This window comes from Musca autumnalis, unplaced genomic scaffold (assembly GCF_047663935.1).
Source record: "Musca autumnalis isolate F117 unplaced genomic scaffold, ASM4766393v1 scaffold_2, whole genome shotgun sequence".
Taxonomy (NCBI): domain Eukaryota; kingdom Metazoa; phylum Arthropoda; class Insecta; order Diptera; family Muscidae; genus Musca; species Musca autumnalis.
Window position 1 is genome coordinate 9,510,665 of NW_027411755.1, and position 22,761 is coordinate 9,533,425.

The window sequence follows — 22,761 nt, forward strand, 5'->3', positions numbered from 1 at the left end:
ATCTGACAATGTGGGTCTGACAATTTGCCATAATATTTAAAAAAAGAAGGTTCATTGAACCTTAAATCGGCAGTTTGAAAAAACAGTTTTTCGCTGAGCGTGGACAATTGTTGGTAAAATTCAAGTTTTTTTCGTACATAAAACACAAAACAAATATTGGCCAGAAAAAAGTGAAGATGTTAAACAGGATTAGTTTGTTTGTTTTTAACAGTCACTTTGTTATTTCATTTGTGTGTGTGTGTTAGTAATGATTGTTTATTTTTCCACAAAGAGATGGCATTGGTAGGGGGATAACATTAACAAAAACTACTATTAAACATAATACACAACCAACAACAATGTTGTAGAAAAATAACAAAATTTTATGAAAAAAAAAAACAAACTAGACAACTAATTTGTAAGCGCCATCTGTTATAAGGACTTATGAATTTCTAGTTTTGAGACAAAACATTAACATTTGTCAACAACACTTTCTCTTGGTAAGACAAATATTTTAAGAAAAATTGCTTAAAATTCTTGAAAATTATTTATGCTGAGATACACACACATATGTTGTCATAAACTTTTGAATTTATGATGTTCAAATTCCCTTATTTCCTTTTAAAACTTTCATTTTTTTCAACATCATTTAAATAATAAATTCTAAAAATAAATGTAGCATAAATTTGTTTAACAAAAAATTATTTTAAAATATTCATGATGTGAAGAAAAAAATTACAATATCGGAAGAAAATATTTGCCTGTTCGGTATAAACACAAGCCCGCCACACACGACCTACTTTCTTAATAAAATGTTAACAAGATTGATTTTGGTGTTGCTGTAGATGTTTGTGGGCAGATGGAGGTGGTGTCGCTTGGTAGAGATGGGGGCGCTCATGTTGGCGTCTCAGTTGATATTGACCATGCCATTTTTTTATTTATTTTTACTATTGGCCTGTCGGTGTGTAATAAAAGACAATTGTCATACCCTGCATGTCTCTCCCCACTTTAAAAAAGTTTGACTTGATTCAATACATCTTTATAAATTATATTATTAAACTTATCTCTACTTAAATATTTATTTATCTCGTTTCGCATTGTTGCCATCAAAAGCAAACAATATAAAAAAAGTAAATAACACAATATACCTGCATACATACACATACATATATTGATGTTAACATTACTGCGCATGCGTAAAGTTATTTATGAATTATTAAAGCAATAAGCAAAGAAATTGTAGTGCAAAAATAAAATAGAAATTGTGTATAATATGCTGTTGTTTGCTTTTTTTGTATCATTCACTTTCATTGCTGATGATTGCCGGCAACATCCATCCCTTCACCTTCACTTCCACTCCCTTACGGCAACAGACAACAAGTGTAAGGTGTGACGAATTTTTGAGTGGGTGTGTTTTTATAATAAAGTTCGAATAAATTACGACAAAGAAGATAAAAAACTTCATTAATCATACAAAGAAATTTGTAAATAAAAAATACAATAAAATTTGAGTTTTTATACGGGAATCCAATTTGCAACAAAGGTCGGATTTGTCTGTCCTCGATCATGAAAAAAATCTTAAAATTAAAAACATGCCTCTGGAGGAAATGGTGCTTAAATATACCCTTTCTGAAGCCAAGGGTGCTTCTGTAGAACCTTTCTGAAGGAAAGGGTGTTTCTATAGACATTTTCTGAAGGAAAGGGTGCTTCTATAGACCCTTTCTGAAAGAAAGGGTGCTTCTATAGACCCTTTCTGAAGGAAAGTGTGCTTCTATAGACCCTCTCTGAACGAAAGGGTGCTTCTATAGACCCTTTCTGAACGATAGTGTGCTTCTATAGACCCTTTCTGAACGAAAGTGTGCTTCTATAGACCCTTTCTGAACGAAAGGGTGCTTCTATAGACCCTTTCTGAACGAAAGGGTGCTTCTATAGACCCTTTCTGAACGAAAGGGTGCTTCTACGGACCCTTTCTGAAGGAAAGGGTGCTTCTATAGACCCTTTCTGAAGGAAGGGGTGCTTCTATAGACCCTTTCTGAAGGAAAGGGTGCTTCTATAGACCCTTTCTGAAGGAAAGAGTGCTTCTATAGACTCTTTCTGAAGGAAAGGGTGCTTCTATAGACCCTTTCTGAAGGAAAGGGTGCTTCTATAGACCCTTTCTGAAGGAAAGGGTGCTTCTATAGACCCTTTCTGAAGGAAAGGGTGCTTCTATAGACCCTTTCTGAAGGAAAGGGTGCTTCTATAGACCCTTTCTGAAGGAAAGGGTGCTTCTATAGACCCTTTCTGAAGGAAAGGGTGCTTCTATAGACCCTTTCTGAAGGAAAGGGTGCTTCTATAGACCCTTTCTGAAGGAAAGGGTGCTTCTATAGACCCTTTCTGAAGGAAAGGGTGCTTCTATAGACCCTTTCTGAAGGAAATTGTGCTTCTATAGACTCTTTCTGAAGGAAAGGGTGCTTCTATAGACCCTTTCTCAAGGAAACGGTGCTTCTATACAGCTTTATGAAATCAAGAGTGCTTCTGTAGACCTTTTCTGAAAGCAAGTGTGCTTTTATAGACCCCTTATGAAAGTAAGGGTATTTCTATAGACCCCTAAAGAACGTAGGGGCGCTTCTATAGACATTTCTTAAAGAAAGGGTGCCTTTATTGACTCTTTATGAAAGCAAGGATACTTCTATAGACCTTTATGAAAGTAAGAGTGCTTTTATAGACCTTTATGAAAGTAAGGGTGCTTATGAAAGCAATGGTGCTTCTATTCCCCATTTCTGAATGCAGGGGTGCTTCTATAGACCCTTTCGGAAAGCGAATGTGCTTCTATAGACCCTTTTTCAAAGAAAGATGTTGTGCTTCTATGGACCCTTTCTGAAAGAAATGGTGCTTCTACAGACCCTTCTGAAAGAAACTTTGCTTCTATACATCCTTTCTGAAAGAATGGGGTATTCTATATATGAGGGATATTCCTTAAAAATCCACGATTACTGTGGCCAACATAGAGCAAAAAAGATTCTCTTAAAATCCGCGTTTATTGAGGTCCACATAGAGCCAAAAATATTCCTTAAAAATCCTCGTTTCTAGAGGTCAACATACAGTCAAAAATATTAAAGCTAAAAATATTCCATAAAAATCCACATTTTTGGGGGCAACATAGAGCTAAAAATATTCCATAAAAATTCACGTCTTTGGAGGCCGACATAGAGCCAATAATTTTCCTCAAGAATATACATTTATAGAGGCCAACATAGAGCTACAAATACATATTCCATAAACATTCAGATTTATACATAAAGCCAAACATATTTCATAAAAACCCACGTTTATAGAGGACAATATAGATCCAAAAATATTACTTAAATAGATAGGGCAACTTAGAGTCAAAAATATTCCTCAAAAAATCCAGGTTTTAGAGGGCAACATTGAGCCAAAAATATTCCTTAAAGATCCACGTTTATAGAGGCCAGCATGGAGCCCAAAATATTCCTTAAAAATCCACATTTACGGAGGCCAACAAAGAGGCAAGAAGATTGCTTAAAAATCCACATTTACAGAGGCCAACAAAGAGCCAAGAATATTGCTTAAAAGTCCAATTTTAAAGAGGCCAACATGGAGCCAAAAAAATTCTTAAAAATCCATGTTTATAGAGCCAAACATATTCCTTAAAATAATTAAATTTTTAGAGTTCAGCATAGAACCAAAAATATTCCTTAAAAATCCACATTTATAGAGGCCAACATAGAGCCAAAAATATTCTTCAGGAATACACATTTATAGAGCCCAACATAGAGCCAAAAATATTCCTCAAAAATCCACTTTTATAAAGGGCAACATAGATTAAATAATATTCCCTAAAAATCCACATTAATTGAGGCCAACATAGAACCAAAAATATTCCTTAAAACTCAACGTTTAAAGAGGCCAACATAGAGCCAAAAAATATCCAAAAAAATACACATTTATAGAGACCAGCATAGACCTAAGAATATTCCTTAAAAATAGAAGCCAGCAGGGAACCAGAAATATTTCTTAAAAATCCACATTTACAGAGGCCAACAAGGAGCCAAGAAGGTTGCTTAAAAGTCTACGTTTAAACAGGCCAACATTGGGGCAAAATACATTTCTTAAACATCCACGTTTCAAACATTTCCAAGTGGGCAATGTCAATACCTATAATGTCAATCGGAGCCTTAAATTCGTTGAAGATTTTAATAAGAAATCCACCAAATTAAAAACATAACCCATTTCCTCAATCTTATTTATGGCCATGCCTAACCCACAACGTTGTAAATTGCATAATGGCAGCCTCCAAATTCATAATCCCCATCTACATACATCCATACACATGCCAATTACTTATTCATATATCATTATTAAAAAATTCAAAATTTTATTGACTAGCTCATAAATCTTCAAAACAACGCCAGCCACTCCAGTCAATAAAATTTGTTATGGAATTTTCGTCTCTATGAATATTTGTTAACAGCAAAAGTTTTTTGACTGACCACTTGTTGCGGCGGACGGATGATGTTGGTCAAAAATTCCTGGTCATTTTAGAAATCTAACAACAACTACTGCTGCAGCACTACAACTTCATTATTTGATATGTGGTAATCATAATGAAGGAACAATCACTGCATATTCCAAACAATTGTCACCGTCATCATTATGAAGTGCTACCTCTCTCACTGCATCCATCACTATGTGCATTTATCATTATTATTTATTTTTTACTACTATTTGTTGTTATTGTTACAACAACCTGTGCATCTTTTTTTTCAAGTGATCATCTTCATTCATTGGTTTGTGGTCACTTTATAACAAGTTTTCTTTATTTTTGTTGTTATTGTGTAAATGAGTATCTTTTGCACCAACAGGTAACTCCTCCAAACATTGATCACCTGTAGTAAAGACAACAATAACATACAATAATCGTACAACTTTAAAACGTCGCATCTTCTTTTCGTATGTTGGTGGCTCTCTTCTGCTTCAGGTTTCTTAACAAAAAGGGAAAGTTCATTTTTGTTTTCAAGAAAGATGCAGAGAAGCCAGCTATCGAAGAAACCAAAAAACGTGTTCGCCAGAAATAAATAATTATTGTAAAAAGTGATTTTTTTGGTTAAAGGTTATCGCTGGCCGGGAGAATGGCTTAGCCAGCTTGTGACGAATATTTTAAGCAATTATGTGTGTTTTTGGCCAATGAAAAACTGTGCAATTTTCATCAAAAGGCTGGGATGGATGGCAACCAATACCATAATAAAATGGTATGCATGGCCCTCTTGTCCACAAAAGGTCCTGGTTTAGATCTTGGAAAGAACATCATACGATTTTCAATGTAGCTACAGACATTTCTGGATATGTATGTCATGTAAAATTCTCCAAATGCTGCAGTTTTTTAGCTTAGGAATGCTTAGGTCATAATAGAACACCAACTATTATGACCTAAGCATTCCTAAGCTAAAAAACTGCAGCATTTGGAGAATTCTTTCCTAAGATATTGGTGGAATAAATAAAAGTATTTTTGAATTTTTATAAATTCGTGGTATGTTCTTGGAAGCCTCCACCCATAATATTTAACATAATTTATTTGACATTAATAGGGACCAATAGAGTAAAATATATTCCTTAAAAATCCAGGTTTATAGATTTTAGCATAGAACCAAGAAAATTCCTTACAAATCCATGTATACAAGGCCAACATAGAGTCAAAACAGTACCTTAAAAATCCACGTTTATAGAGACCAGTTAGAGCTAAACATATTCCTTTAAAATCCACATTTATAGAATCCAATATGGAGCCAAAAAACCCACATAAGTTTGAAGTAATTTATTTGTAAAAGCTCAGGTCCAATGACCTTTAGCCCTAGTCATCCATAATTGATTGATGATATATTTACTATCTGAAACTTATTATAGAAGAGAAGGAGTTCTACTTATAGACGAGTAGATCTGCTTCTCATACAACACTGACAAGATCTTCTAACGGAAGACCTGAAAGCCAAAGCAGCCCAGAACGTATTCTCGTAGAAAAGCAGAAGGTCATTTCCTGGGGGAGACCACAAGGTCTTCTAAACAACCGCAAGAAGGCTTTTCATAGAGGAACACAAGTTCTAGCCCTAAAAAGGCTCCCATTAGTATCATAAAAAATGTAGAGTAGTCCACTAGTCTTCTCAGAGAAGACCACAACCTTTTTTTATAAAAGACCGAAAGTCTTCTCATAGAGGAGCAGAAAGTCTTTTCATAGAAGAGCAAAATTACATCTTGTAGAATATCTGAAGGTTTTTTTATAGAAACCCGTACTGTCTTCCTATAGAAGACCAGAAGGTCTGCTCATAGTAGTTCAAAGTCTATATTTACATTAGGCAATTTTCCTTGCGGCAATTGTCACTTTGATGGAGAGAGGAGTGAGGAATATGGTAACCCTTTGCCTCTCAAACGACAAACTGACAATTGCCGCAAAGAAGAATATCAGTCTTACAGAAGATTAACAGTCTTCTCTTGGAGGTCCGAAAGGTCTACTTATAAAATACCGGAAAGATCTTCTTACATACAACCAGAAATGTCTTCTTATAGATGACCAGAATATCTTTGAGAAGACCATCATGCAAGAAGGTCGCCTTATAGAAGACCAAAGTGTCTTCTTATAGGAAGTTTTCTTTGAAAAGACCAGATTGCCTTTTTATAGAGGACCAAAAGGTATTCTCATAAAAGACAAGAAGGTCTTCTTATAGAGGACCAAAAGGACTTCTTATAGAAGACCAGAAGGTCTTCTTAAAGAAGAACTGAGGGTCTTCTTATAGAAGACCAAAAGATCTTCATATTAAAGATCGGAAAGTCTTCTTATAGAAGCCCAGAAGATATTCTTGTAGAAAAGCCGAAGGTCTTCTTATAGAAGACCGCCAGGTCTTCTTATAGATAGCCAGAAGGTCTTCTTATAATAGACCAGAAGGTCTTCTTATAGAAGACCAGAATGTATTCTTATTGAAGATCGGAAAGTCTTTTTATATAAGGCAAGAAGGTATTCTTGTAGAAAAGCAGAAGGCCTTCTTATAGAAGACCAGAAGGTCTTCTTATAGATGACCAGAGGCTCATATTATAGAGGACCAGAAGGACTTCTTATAGAGGACTAGAAGGACTTCTTATAGAAGACCAGAAGGTCTTCGTATAGATGACCAGAAGTCCATATTTTACAGGACCAAAAGGTCCTGCTATAGAGGGCCAGAAGGACTTCTTATAGAAGGCCTGAAGGTCTTCTTATAAAAGACCAGAAGGTCTTGTTATAGAAGACCAGAATATCTTCTTATTGAAGATAGGAAAGTCTTCTTATAGAGGACCAGAAAGTCTTCTTATAGAGGACCAGAAAGTCTTCTTATAGAAGACCAGAAAGTCTTCTTATCAAAGACCAGAAGACCACAAGGTCTTCTTATAGAAGACTAGAAGATCTTCTTATAGATTACCAGAGGGTATTCGTATATAAGACCTCTTCTCATAAAAGTACATAAGGTCTTCTCATAAAAAGTCATGGGAGTCTTCTTATAGAAGACCAGAGGGTATTCGTATAGAAGACCAGAAGGTCTTCGTATAGAAGACCAGAAGGTCTTCGTATAGAACACCAGATGGTCTTGAAATAGAAGACAAGAGGGTCTTGCAATAGAAGACCAGAAGGTCTTGGTATAGAAGTCCAGAATGTCGGCGTATTGAAGACCAGAAGGTCTTCTGATAGAAGACCTGAAGGTCTTCTGATAGAAGACCAAAAGGTCTTCTTAAAGATGACCAGAACGAGTTCTTATAGAAGACCAGAGGGTCTTCGTATAAAAGACCACAAGGTCTTCTTATAGAGGACCAGAAAGTCTTCTTATAGAAGACCAGAAGGTATTCTTATAAAAGACTAGAAGGTTTTCTGATAGAAGACCAGAAGGTCTTCTTAAAGATGACCAGAAGGAGTTTTTATAGAAGACCAGAGGGTCTTCGTATAGAAGACCAAAAAGTCTTCTTAAAGAAGACCAGAAGGTTTTCTTATAAAAGACCAGAAGGATTTCTTATAGAAGACCAGAAGGTCATATTATTGACGACCGCTAGGTCTTCTTATAGAGGACCAGAAGGTCTTCTTATAGAAGACCAGAAGGTCATATTATAGAAGACCGCTAGGTCTTTTTATAGAAGACCGCTAGGTCTTTTTATAGAGGACCAGAAGGTCTTTTTATAGAAGACTAGAAGGTCATATTATAGAAGACCGCTAGGTTATCTTATAGAGGACCAGAAGGAATTCTTATAGAAGACCAGAAGGTCTTCTTATAAAAGATCAGAAGGTCATATTATAGAAGACCGCTAGATCTTTTTATAGAGGACCAGAAGGTCTTTTTATAGAAGACTAGAAGGTCATATTATAGAAGACCGCTAGGTTATCTTATAGAGGACCAGAAGGTCTTCTAATAGAAGACCAGAAGGTCCTGTTATAGAGGACCAGAAGGACTTCTTATAGAAGACCAGAAGGTCTTCTTATAAAAGATCAGAAGGTCATATTATAGAAGACCGCTAGGTCTTTTTATAGAGGACCAGAAGGTCTTTTTATAGAAGACTAGAAGGTCATATTATAGAAGACCGCTAGGTTATCTTATAGAGGACCAGAAGGAATTCTTATAGAAGACCAGAAGGTCTTCTTATAAAAGATCAGAAGGTCATATTATAGAAGACCGCTAGATCTTTTTATAGAGGACCAGAAGGTCTTTTTATAGAAGACTAGAAGGTCATATTATAGAAGACCGCTAGGTTATCTTATAGAGGACCAGAAGGTCTTCTAGTAGAAGACCAGAAGGTCCTGTTATAGAGGACCAGAAGGACTTCTTATAGAAGACCAGAAGGTCTTCTTATAAAAGATCAGAAGGTCTTGATATAGAAGAGCTGAGGGTATTTTTATAGAAGACCAGAAGATCTTCTTATTGAAGATCGGAAAGTCTTCTTATAGAAGACCAGAAGGTCTTCTTATTGAAGATCGGAAAGTCTTCTTATAGAAGACAAGAAGGTATTCTTGCAGAAAAGCAGAAGGTCTTCTTATAGAAGACCAGAAGGTCATATTATTGAAAACCGCTAGGTCTTCTTATAGAGGACCAGAAGGACTTCTTATAAAAGACCACAAGGTCTTCTTTTAGAAGACCACAAGGTCTTCTTATAGAAGACCACAAGGTCTTCTTATAGAAGACCACAAGGTCTTCTTATAGAAGACCATAAGGTCTTCTTATAGAAGACCACAAGGTCTTCTTATAGAAGACCACAAGGTCTTCTTATAGAAGACTACAAGGTCTTTATAGAAACCAGAAAGTCCTCTTCTAGAAGACCAGAAAGTCTTCTTATAGAAGACCAGAAGGTATTATAGAAGACAACAGGGTCTTCTTATAGAAGACCACAAGGTCTTCTTATTGAAAACCACAAGGCCTTCTTATAGAAAACCACAAGGTCTTCTTAAAGAAGACTACAAGGTCTTCTTATAGAAAACCACAAGGTCTTCATATAGAAAACCACAAGGCCTTCTTACAGAAGACCACAAGGTCTTCTTATAGAAGACCACAAGGTCTTCTTATAGAAGACCACAAGGTCTTCTTATAGAAGACCACAAGGTCTTCTTATAGAAGACCAGAAGGCATTCTTATAGAAGACCACAAGGTCTTCTTATAGAAGACCAGAAGGCATTCTTATAGAAGACCACAAGGTTTTCTTATAGAAGACCACAAGGTCTTCTTATAGAAGACCAGAAGGCTCTTATAGAAGACCACAAGGTCTTCTTATAACAGACAACAAGGTCTTCTTATAACAGAACACAAGGTCTTCTTATAGAAGACCACAAGGTCTTCTTATAGAAAACCACAAGGTCTTCTTATAGAAGACCACAAGGTCTTCTTATAGAAGACCAGAAGGCATTCTTATAGAAGACCACAAGGTCTTCTTCTAGAAGACCACAAGATCTTCTTATAGAAGACCACAAGGTCTTCTTATAGAAGACCACAAGGTCTTCTTATAGAAGACCACAAAGTCTTCTTATAGAAGACCACAAGGTCTTCTTATAGAAGACCACAAGGTCTTCTTATAGAAGACCACAAGGTCTTCTTATAGAAGACCAGAGGTCCTCTTATAGAATACCAGAAAGTCTTCTTATAGAAGACCAGAAGTTCCTCTTATAGAATACCAGAAAGTCTTCTTTTAGAAGACCACAAGGTCTTGTTATAGAAGACCACAAGGTCTTCTTATAAAAGACCACAAGGTCTTCTTATAGAAGACCACAAGGTCTTCTTATAGAAGACAACAAGGTCTTCTTATAGAAGACAACAAGGTCTTATTATAGAAGACCCGAATGTCTTCTTATGGAAGACCAGAAGGTCCTCTTATAGAATACCAGAAAGTCTTCTTTTAGAAGACCACAAGGTCTTCTTATAGAAGACCACAAGGTCTTTTTATAGAAGACCACAAGGTCTTCTTATAGAAGACCACAAGGTCTTCTTATAGAAGACCACAAGGTCTTCTTATAGAAGACCACAAGGTCTTCTTATAAAAACCAGAAGGTGTTCTTATAGAAGAGCTGAGAGTCTTCTTATAGAAAGTCTGAGAGTCTTCTTATTGAAGATCTGAAAGTCATCTTATTGAAGATCGGAAAGTCTTCTTATAGAAAACCACAAGGTCTTCTTTTAGAAGACCACAAGGTCTTTTTTAGAAGACCACAAGGTCTTTTTTAGAAGACCATAAGGTCTTCTTATAGAAGACCAGAAAGCCTTCATATAGAAGACCATAAGGACTTCTTATAGAAGACCAGAAGGTGTTCTTATAAAAGACCAGAAGATCCTCTTATAGAAGACCAGAAGGTCTTCTTATAAAAACCAGAAGGTGTTCTTATAGAAGACCAAAAGGTCCTCTTATAGAAGACCAGAAGGTCCTCTTGTAGAAGACCAGAAAGTCTTCTTATAGAAGACCAGAAGGTCCTCTTATAGAAGACCAGAAGTACTTCTTATAGAAGACCGGGAGGTAGTTTTTAGAAGACTAGATGGTCTTCTTTTAGAAGACTAGGTGGGCTTCTTTTAGAAGACCGGAAGGTCTTCTCATAAAAGTCCAGAAGGCCTTTTTATAGAAGACCAAAAGCACATTTAAATCTCAATGAATATCAGAGGTCTTTTCATAGAAGTCTAGAAGCTCTTCCCTAGAAGTCCCACGGAATATCATTTGGCCTTCTCATAGAAGAATATTAGAAGGCTTTTTCATAATAATTTAGAGGATAGTCTCATAAAAACCTAGAAGATCTTCTTAACGATGCACAGAGGGGAAATTTGTGTTAAAAGTTGATCAAAAGCCCTAGACAGCTCATTTATAGTCCGATTGATATACAATTTTGCACAAAGCATATCTTCTGTACAAGGATTAATCCTATAGAAAATAATGAAAATCGGTCCAGATTTGGATGCAGCTTCCATTATATTCGCATCTGATATGAGATAAAAATGCACCAAAATCACTGAAATTTGACACATGCAACCTGAACTAGCCTAAAAAAACATTGAGCCAATTTTCAAACAAATCGGTACAGATGTATATATAGTCCCATATACATATATTTCATTCCAAATTTTATTTTTTGAAACTTACTTAAATTAAATTTTTCTCACTTCACATGAGAAAAGCCGTGAATGTTTCTGAATAATGCAAACATATTTAATAGGTGTTGGTTCAGTCTGATAAATAAGAGCCCCGGTTATAAGGCGGATCAAAATTTAGTGCCAGTAAACCTTGCAATTCCATATAAAAATATTTCATATTTTTGTTGAGAAAAATTAGATTTTTTCGGAATGGCGCAAATATGCGCAATTTTTTATGATTGAATCTGATAGTTGAGACTCAAACGCATAAAACATTAGAAGAAACTATGGTCGGGAAACGACGGGGAAATAGACTTTTTCACTATTGAAATTGTAGTAATCTTAAAAATTATCATAAAAAAAATTTCATAAAGAGGATATGTATCACCATTATTAAAGAGCAAAGATGTAAAATCAATCTGAAAATTTTAAATGCTAATCTTGTTCGGAGACTGTACAAAAACAACAAATCTTGAAAAATATACATTTTCGCGAAAATAATGTCATTTTAATGTTCACCTAATTTCTTAGTTTTCGAAAATTTACTTTTTGTTTTCAGTATGGCTGAGTTCAATCGACTGCTGCATTGGATTGGTTAATCTTACAAAGTCGAGGATGGTTATAGCAAATGTAGAAAAGAGTCTGGTTGCCGTTTATCAAAATTTTTTCATAAAAAAACGATTGTCATATTTTGAGTTTTGAGCAACTTTAGGCCTATGTTTCCCCTCTGTGCGGTGTCTGGTTGGTCTTCTCATAGAAGGCCTGGTGTTCTTCTAGTAGAAGAGCAGTTGTTCTTCTTTTAGAAAATCGATAGGGATTTCTTAGAAGACCAGTAAATTGTGTTGTGCTTTCCTCATCGAAGATAAGTAGGTCTTCTTTTATAATAAATCTTCTCATTTGAGGAAACGATAAACTGACACTAACTTAATGTTGTCTCCAATTTTTCTGAGTTAAAATGTTCATTTTTATTGCTTAATTTCATGGCCTTCTTTTAATTTTCGTTTAAACTAAAAATGCCACTTTGGTTGTTAATAGCTAAATAAGTTTATAGCCACTAAATTGTACAACAAGTTCGCTCCAAATACACAGACATACAACACAACGAATTTCGTTGACAATCCTAAATTTGTTCAATTGCATTTAAAATACCACCACAGCTTGTTAATTGCTAAGTTTGGACAAAACTTTTATTAGCAGTAATACAATAAATATTTGTACGCAAATAGGGAAGTAAGTTAACAAATTTGTTGCGAATTTTCACACATATCTGTTAAAGCGTGAGGTTGGTAAAAATTAAGACACCAAAGTAAGTTATTTTGCAATCTGACAGATTGTAAATGTTGCAGGAAGCTGTGGTGGATTCTTAATGAAGTTGGGTCATTTCTGTTAAACAGAGGAATGGATATATGTATGTATGTAGATGTAGGTTTTTTGGAGTCATCCGGTATCAGGGTATTGATTTGTTTCTGTTATTTTAAGGGTTATTTGATGTTGATGTTATAAACAAAATATATTTGGAATGACAAATATTACTAAGCTGTGTACACATTGTCAGTTTTGAATGACAGCTTTGCTCAAGTAATCGCTTGATTGCTAGTGTGTCCGTTCATTTTTGTCTTTCATCATGCAGACAGAAAATATTTTGTGGTTGCGTGACGTTTGGACAGTTATCGATAATTGCGAAAAATCGACACTAAAAAATGACAATGGTACTGCACTTTAGGAAAGACTATAGTTTCGGACATCGCCACAGATCCTCATCAGATCCCTTGTTTTTTTCTTTATTCTACGGAAATGAGGATCAGTGACGAGGTCCGAAAATAAAGTCTTTCCAATCCAACGCCAATGTTTTCCTACCAATAAATATATTGTATTAATATAGATTATCTTAGTCATTGACATTTTATTCTAATAGGATTCTAATATACAATATCCGAAGTTTGTTCCATTCGTAATGATTACCACAAATAAAAGTCTGTATTATCTGCATTGATATTAATTTGAAAAGAGGCGCCAATACTAGACATCAATTATGTTCTTCATCATCGTAATCATTGACTATCGTTTCGGCGTTTATAACAATGGAAGGGCACTTAGCGTGACCAAAGTCAAAGTCAAGCAGTTCTTTGGCCGGAAAAGTTAATAAGCAAGCACAAACGAATGGCAAAGGAATGAATAGCCTCGTAGACTTTAATTGTTTACTAAAGATATGAATGTATTTTTTGGCCAAAATGAAACAAAATAACTTCATTAGTGACAATAACAAAGCAATTATATTTATATTATGGCTTAAGTGTTAGAAAATGGGCGAAAATTGTTGCTATTTTTTAAAAGGGCTTCCTTCTACTCGATTGTCATTTCTATTCCCCTTCTTTGCCAGCTGTCCACTTATTTGCTATTTTTCATCTTATATACTATTTATCAGAATTATATAATTTCGAATTTCCTACTAATTTTATTTGAAATGGTTTACCCTGCTCCCGAGTTTTGTTGGTTTTGCCACAAGTCATTGCAAGGTAATAATAAAACTCCATGCCATGATCATTGTCTTGATTTGGCTTAAAGGCTATTGAAGATTGTTGTTGTTTGTTATCCCACCACTTATTATTGCTTTCAATCAGTGTTGTTTTTAAACAATAAATCCATAAACGTTGGAAGTCGTCGTTGTTTTCCATTGACTTATAACAATGGCTTATAACGTTACTACCATTCAATGGATTTATGAGATTTCATTATTTTTTTTAAACTTCCTTTAAAGCAACATCAGAAAACATTGAAGCAAGAAAATGGAAACGAACGAACTTTTTATGGGTCAATAGGTGGCGAACTTAACCACGTGTATAACAACAATGGTAACTAAATTACATATTTTTACTTTAGTTTAATTATTAGGCCTTCATGGAGATGTAATTTTTATGGGAGTTTTTTTTATAACACAAAAATGAAGAGGATAATTTCAATCTCTGGTATGATCATTAAATTATAATCAAACTGTTTAAAATATTGTTGATACCTTGGATTTCACCCTGATCTTTTATTGGCAATGCCCTTAGAATTGGGCAACATCTAACTCAAGCGTATAACCAATAAAAGATCAGGGTGAAGTCCAAGTTATTAACATAACTGGCACACTTTATTATTATCTCACTATTTTCATTATTATTATTTTTTAATTTTTACACTCATCCATCATTATTAATAATATTTTTGCCCCACGATTATCATTTAATCCACATTTGATAAAATTTAATCTCTTAATTTGTTTTGTCTTATCACCCATAATTGGCATAGTTTTTAAGCAGAAGCAGGTTTTAATCTAATCAAAATGAGATTGATGCAGTATTATCATGATTGATATGAATGATTGATGTATAATCAATTATATTTAATGATGATCATTTAATTTTTCATCATTTCAAATTTTAACATAAATATTATTTTTGTATTTATTAGGGCCATTCAATCATTCACAGACCTTGAAAAATACGACTTTATTTTATTGACTATTTCCAGGCTTTTATAAACACATAAAAAAGATGATGTGTAAAAACGATGTTTTCTTTTGTTGAAATTGAATAAATGGATTTAAAGTAAAATTTAAGGTCGTGTCTGCAAAATAAAATAATAATAACAACAGACTTTATATTTGATAATTATGTACATGAGGTGCATATCATGTATATATACGTATGTTTGAAAAATATAGCTTATAATGAAGACGATAGATTAGCCTGTGCCAAATTTATATTATTCATAACTTGGCGATATAAATTACCTCAATGAGCTTACTTAATTAAGTGGAAATTATACAATAATGACAAAGGTTTATAACTTGATATTTTGTACATTTATTTCCATTTAGAACTACGACCTTGCTTAATATAGTGTATAGATTTTATTATACCGCAGTTACATATCTTATCACAGTGAAACTCAAGGATACATTTTTTAAAAATTCGTATTATAACAATCTACAACAAAATCGAACTTTTTTTAAAATTACAAGAAACCCCGCACAGATTATGAAAGAGGAGCGAAAAAAAGAAGACACGTGTGTCGGCGTTTTGAAAGTTTACGTCGGGAAGTAACCTAAATAGGCGTGACAAGTTCCGCCCATTTCTACAGGATTTGAAATATTCGGCATCAGATTCCTTGGAATCCTTGCATTTTAGGTATAAAGTGTATTTGGCAATATTACTGACAACAAACGCGGGGTATTTTTTATGAAAAAAAATTAACCCTCATGCGAGTCACTAAACGGGTCTTTTTGGTCCCTATTTTCAAAAACGTTTAAAAACTCTTTTAAAATGTGATCGTATCTGATCAAAATATTCTACAAAATTATTTGTCATAAAATTTTACTATAGTTCCCCGAATACACCAAAACTCTAAATCGTACCTAAACGCCAGGAATCTGCCAAAAGTAAAATCACGTTTTAGGGTTAATGTCGTACTTTATCTGAGTTTATTAAGTTTTGTCCCACAAAACTTCATTCTAGATAGAAGACGTCAAAGACAAAAATATTCTCCATCAAATGTCAGTATGAGTCGCCGTATAAATGAATATGTATTTACAATATATATCAAGAAAATATATACATCAAGTTTGCCAACAATATTTTTTTTAATAAATTTGTTTTGTTCTTTTTTCGAGTTAATGCATGAAAGTAACATGAAATTAAGTTTTAGACGAAAGGTGTCAAAAGAAGAAATATTCTACACAAAATTTCACTGTAAGTCCCAGAACAAACTAGATATCTAAGTAAAATACTTTGTTAAGAAAATGACGTCACAAAATTAGATATTATAGATAGAAATTATTTGTTAAACTTTGAGACTCATAATTAAAAATTATTCCATACTGAGTCAAAATCTCCTAAAATACTTTACTCTTTGGGGATTGTGCCAAGAAAAAAAAAAAAATGTTCCAAATCAAATTTAATTATAAGTCTCTGAAAAAAAAGAAATTTGTAGCTATAATATTTAACATCTCCAGAAGCTTTCGCTTTTTACATATGATTTAGGACCGTATTTAACCGTTTTTATACCCTACACCACACTGTGGTAAGGGGTATTATGTCTTTGTACATTTGTGTGTAACATACAAAAGGAAACGAAATAGACCCATAGTTCCTTTTGGGGATATACATAGAATCACTTTCTGAGTCTATTTATGCATGTCCGTCCGTCTGTCCACCTATCCATGTATTTTTGTTCGCAACGTGCAGGTCGCATTTTTTGTCCGATTCAGCTGAAAATTGGGGAATATAATTATTTTATCCATAGGAAGAACGCTATGGCTTTTGGTGACAATCGGTTCAGATTTGGATATAGCTTTCATATATATTTTCGGCCGATTTGACGTATTTGCTGCACCAAAGACGCTATATAGGTCCGATTTTGATGAAATTTGATATGTGTGACTGAATTCGATCTAGAAATAAGTATGCCGAATTATATCGAAATCGGTTCAGAGTTGGATATAGCTCCCATATATATTTTCTGCCGATTTCAGGTATTTTCTGTACCAAACACGCTATATATGTCCGATTTCGATGAGTTTTGTAATGTGTGACTGAATTCGGTCCAGAAATAAGTGTGCCAAATTATATTGAAATCGGTTCAGATTTGGATATAGCTCCCATATATATTTTCGGCCGATTTCAGGTATTTTCTGTACCAAACACGCTATATATGTCCGATTTTGATGAAATTTTGAATGTGTGACTGAATTTGGTCTAGAAATGAGTGTGCCAAATTATATCAAAATCGGTTCAGATTTAGATATAGCTCCCATATATATTTTTGGCCCATTTTTGCTACTTGGTGCACGAAACACGTTATATATGTCCGATCCCAATGAAATTTGGAATGTGTGATGGTGTTTGGTCTAGAAATATATGTGTTAAATTATACAGTAATCTGTTCACATTTGGATTTAGCTCTCATATATTTTTTACCTATTACAGTGGTGTAGGGTATCATATAGTCGGCCCCCCCGACTTTGATCCTTTCCTTACTGGTTTCCTGTTGCACGAATTAATGAACTTTTGCCATTAATGACCTACGTTTATTCCATTTAAATTCTGAACATGTAAAAAAGTATCAGTTGGCCTTACCGACGAGATATACCCTCAGCCTATGTGAATTGAAACTTTCATCTACGGACAGATCGAATGTAGTTTGGGTCTTTTCAGAATATTGTGGCCCTTTTGGGACATTTGAACTTGCCGATAAAAATCTGGATTAAGATTAAAGTTCAAAAGTGTTGCGGAGGGGGTACTTGAAGGAATAGGCCGACATAATCCATTATGGAAGTGGATCTTATTTTGGGAGTCATATCTTTTCGATAGATATCGCGGCCACTAGTCATTACAGTGGGTCATTGTATAACTTTTGGACCATAAACTTGTCCACGGAAAACATAACATCGCTGTAAACAGGAGCACAACGAACAACATTTCCAAAGGATCTTCAAGTGCAGTTTAGGCACCTAGACACAAATGTTGAACTTTTGTGGGGGAGGTACGATAAGGAGCGGGCCGATATGAGCCATTTTAGAAGTTAAAATTAATTTTGGACAAAACATTAGGAGATCCTAAATTTGGCCCAAATTGGTGGGCTCGTTCAAGAGATATCGTGAATACCATTTTAGTTACATTTTTTAAATATTTGGGGTAAGTATTGGACCCGTGTTGCCCATCTTCGAACTGAAACTGAGTTTGAGATCAGTTCGAGAGTTATCGTGCTCTCCAGCATATGGTGCCATAGGGCGTTTTTTGTGTTGGAGGTACTCGAAGGAGGGGTCAAATATAATCCATATTCGAACCTGATGTAGGTACAAATAGATATATTAGGAAGTGTAAAGTATGGACCAAATCGGTCACTCCCTTCAAGAGTTATCGTGCGCACAATTTTCCGAACATTTTTGAATTTTTGTGGGGGACCGAATCGGCAGATCCCTTTGAGAGTTGTCTTGCGCTCAAACCACTACATACGGGGTCATTGGGGTTTTTGCACATTTCAGTCTATTTTCTTAAGAAGTATGGACTTGTCCTTGATGAAACTTGTACTGTAGTTTGGGGGCAGTAAATACAAGCTGCTGCAACAAATACAACGATTTAAAAGCAGGTCCTAAACTGATCGAAGGAGTGGACCGATTGAGTCCATATTAGAACCTCATCTAAGTCTGGTAGAAAATTTTCGCAAAACTGGTTTTCCATTGCGATATGTCTACAGTCTGAGGAGTACCATTATGAGACGTATGAGTACTTCGGGCTGTAGCATTGAAGCAGACAGCAGAAATTTACTTAAAATTACATATATTGATATAGCCATGTCATAGAAAGAACGAGAGAATCAGAGTTGGAAAAATCTACCGAACATTGGCGAAACTGATAGCATTGAATATGAAACTCCTAATTGACCTGCTTATCTTGAAATTAATTTTGACCACTAAATTAATGATGTAGAGGCCATATAAGAAGTCCGTGGACTTAAAAACAAGGGTAGGGACTTGCATACAAATACGAGAAGATGGAGCAGCTATTAAAAAAATGGAAGGCGAAAGACGAGACAAAGATGCGACAAAAAAAAAAGAAGGTGACTTCAAGCTTGCCACGAATATAAAAGGGCAAGACAAGAATGCTCTGCGTGTAGATTAGGAAACTAAAATTGCCAAGGAGAATTTACCAGTGGATAAATCCATTATTCCTATACATATTTAGCATGACGTAGAAAGAGGGGGAGAAAGAGTGCGTCCCTCACCAGAAACGGAATGTGATAAATTGGCTGTAAAGCCAGCTAATCTTCAAACAAACTGCAGCGGTAAGGGTTAAGATCTCCACCGTGGAGGAATCTAAGTTTGACAAAGCGGCTATGAAGAACATGGAAGGCGAGATCATGTCAATATGGAAGGCGCCTTAATATCATAGAAAAATAAAAAAGGAGATGACTTCAAGCTTGTTATGAGTTTAAAAGAACACGTCAAGAATGCTCTGCGTGTGGCTGAGGAAACTAAAATAGCCAAGGAGGATTTACCAGTGGATAACAAAGAGGCAGAACGTGAGGTCAAGGATATGAAGGCAAACATATAATTCCATTATTTCTATTACGATTTAGAAAGACATAGAAAGAGAGGTAGAGAGAGTGTGGCATTCAGATGAAACAGAACGTGATAAATTGGCTGCTAAGCTAGTGTTCAATAAAACTGCAGCGATAAGGGTTAAGATCTGAACCATAGAAGAATCTAAGTTTGACCACGAGAAAGATGGACTACAGCTGGTCAAGCAACAGACAAATCTAGTGATGAATAAGGTGTCCGAAATGGGAAAAGCGAGAAGGATAAAATAAGAAAACACTATTGCCATGAAAGCCAAGCAAGAGAAGGATGACTGTTTTAGGCAAAAGGAGAATATGCCCAAGGCAAGAAACGTGAGGCCGCCACAGAAGAAGTGAAAGCTTCGGTACATAGGAAGCTTCGCCGGCTGGCTTAATTGCTCCGCTTCATTTCTGACATAGTAAAAATAAAATAATAAAGAAGGAAATTGCAACCTAGTTCGAAATTGGCTCGAACTTCTTTATTCTGCTATTTTTATTAAGTCAGAAATGAAGCGGAGCAAGAAACCCAGACGGCGAGGATTCTTATGTACCGATACTTTAAAGATTACGTAATTAGTCTTTCTATGCACGGTGCTCTTGAAGCGCTTTTTAAATAAATCGCGATTCAAGTTGACATTTTTAGGTTTTTTTTAGAATTTCACGATTTTGCTTGGAAACCGCCAGTCTTAACCGAATAAGGCTAAGGACAATTTTGTAGCGATGAAAATTCTCTACAAGATTGATCTGTATGGCATTTTCGTAGGTTTTACCATTTTTGAGATATAGAAGTTCAAATTGGTTCAAAACAGTGTCATGACTACAATTTCCCAACATAAATTTATATATATCAAAAATTTTACAACCTAGGAAAAAGATACGAAAGCCAATCTTGTAGAGAATTTTCACAGCTACAACATTTTCTTAAGTCCCATTCCGATAGGACTTGCGGTTTTCAAGAAAAATCCTGAAGACCTGAGAAAAAAATCTGAATGATTGATCTGATCTTCTATATCTAAAAACGATAAAACCTACGAAAATATTATGCAGGTCAATCTTGTACAGAATTTTCACAGCTACAACATTTTCTTTAGTACCATTTCGATAGAACTTGCGGTTTCCAAGCAAAATCGTGAAAACCTAAAAAACCCCTAAAAATGTCAACTTGAATCGCGATTTTTTTAGAAAGCGCTCCGGCGATTTTTTTTGTTTTTTGATTTTTTCATCTATGAGCATTGTAGTTTCAGAATACACAAAAACTTCCCAGGTGTAAACACCTTCCATTTAAAATTGCTTCAAGAGCACCGTATATGTTTTGGTAACGCTACCATTATTTTAGTTTAGGAGCTATTTTGCGGGAATTTGGGAAAATTTGGTTTTATTGTTGGTTTGGTTGGTTTTTGAAACGATATTCTCATGTAATAAAAATCGATTTTATAGAACTAAATTATTATTTTAAAATTTATTTTTTTAATTTTGCTATTTTTGTTTTAAAACTTAAACATCTTTGAGGGCATTTTGCATTATTATTTCACAAATGTGTGCAGTAAATTTCTGGTGCAAAGAATAAATTCGGTTTTTAATTATTTCGCCATTTTTTCTTTAACCGTTCCTAAATATGCCCTAAATATATCTTTGCCTGTTCTAAGAACGCAAATTTTTCACATTTCTCAAAAATCCTTTCCACACATTTATATCCTTTTTCTTATTTTTACACTACTTACCACATCATTGGCTCCACGGGGTTTGGGGTTGTTAAATCCTTGAGCATTGACAGCAGCCCAGCAACAAAGGGTGCTTAAAAGCACCACAGACAAAACTTTCATTTTACGGGAACTTTGCAATAAATATCCACTAAAGCAATAAAACCGAAAATAACAGTCAATGACCGAACGACCGCACAAATGACACACACACACTTGGTTTTTTTTTAATTCATAAAATTCTCAAAGGGAATTTTCACTTTCTTTTCAAAAACAAAAAAAAAAATCACAAAAAAATGTTACAATTTTATACGATTACAATCAGTTATTTAAAATTCTCAAAATGTTTGAAAAAAAATGTTGGCCTTTTCTTTTTTTTATCTTCCACAATTTAAATATGCAAACAACGTTGTCGAATGGATGGTTGATAGTTGGTGTTTGCTTGTGCTTTGGTCAAGTTAATCACTTTTTAGACGAGTAATAATTTTCTTCTTGTTTAGTTTTTGGCCATTCCACAAGATAACTTGGGATTTTGGTTGTTTTTTGTTTTTCGGTTATCGGAACCAGAAATGTCGGGGGAAACGCACACACAACTGGATGGGTAAAAGTTTCAAACGTAACTGAAATTCATTTAAAGTTTGAATTTAATTTTAAGCCTCAGCAGCACCGGCTAAAGAAATCACCACACACATAGCTCAAAAAGAAGCTTACACCGACCGAAACACAGTTGGTATTCACACTCATTCACACACAACACAACAAATTTTAGGCGCTTGCAGACGAATGAACGGTATTATTGTGGCCAGCACAACTGAAGAAGAGATGCCAAAAACCAAAAACTAGCAGTCGGAAGAAACACCAACCAACCAGATGAGCGTTTCTCTTGCAATATGCGATCGATTGTAGAAGCGGCGGATACTTTTGTTCAAAACTACTCGAATAAGCCACAACGATGAGCAGCTGTTAACCGAAAATCGCAACTTGATGTATTTTTGCAGCGGAAAGTTATGTTGTTGACTTTGGCAGATCTTGTTAAAGACTGAAACTGCAAGTGAGGCTCAATGAACGTCAACACTTTTGGCTGGCTTTGATTCGTATGATCGTTGGTTTTTTTGTTTTGGAACGGCTTTAAGCTAACTACCAAGAGCTGCTGTAACCGAGCTAAACATCAGCAAGTGGTAACTGTTTGTTGTGTGGTAAAAAAAATATGTGGAACGTGGTAGGTAAAGACAAGAGTTGATGTTCCTTTGATGTTGGTTTTTGGTAGCCAAGATGATGATGATGAGTAGGCTCTTGATGATGATGCTGTTGCAACAAAAGCTTTGGCTTTTCCTGAAGTATGACTTGTTTACCTTTGCCTTTCAAGTTGGAAGCTAGTTGGA

The 22,761-nt window shown here is 35.0% G+C and overlaps 1 protein-coding gene across 1 annotated transcript in view; it reads right to left on the bottom strand.

The window, feature by feature from the left end:
• Positions 1 to 22,422, bottom strand: part of LOC141392126 (uncharacterized) — a 103,913-nt gene extending 81,491 nt beyond the window's left edge. The window contains exon 1 of the mRNA XM_073965079.1: positions 21,401 to 22,422. Within this exon, the coding sequence (XP_073821180.1) occupies positions 21,401 to 21,502 (102 nt within the window). The 5' untranslated portion in view covers positions 21,503 to 22,422. The remainder of the gene's footprint in view (positions 1 to 21,400) is intronic.
• Positions 22,423 to 22,761: the final 339 nt, after the last annotated feature.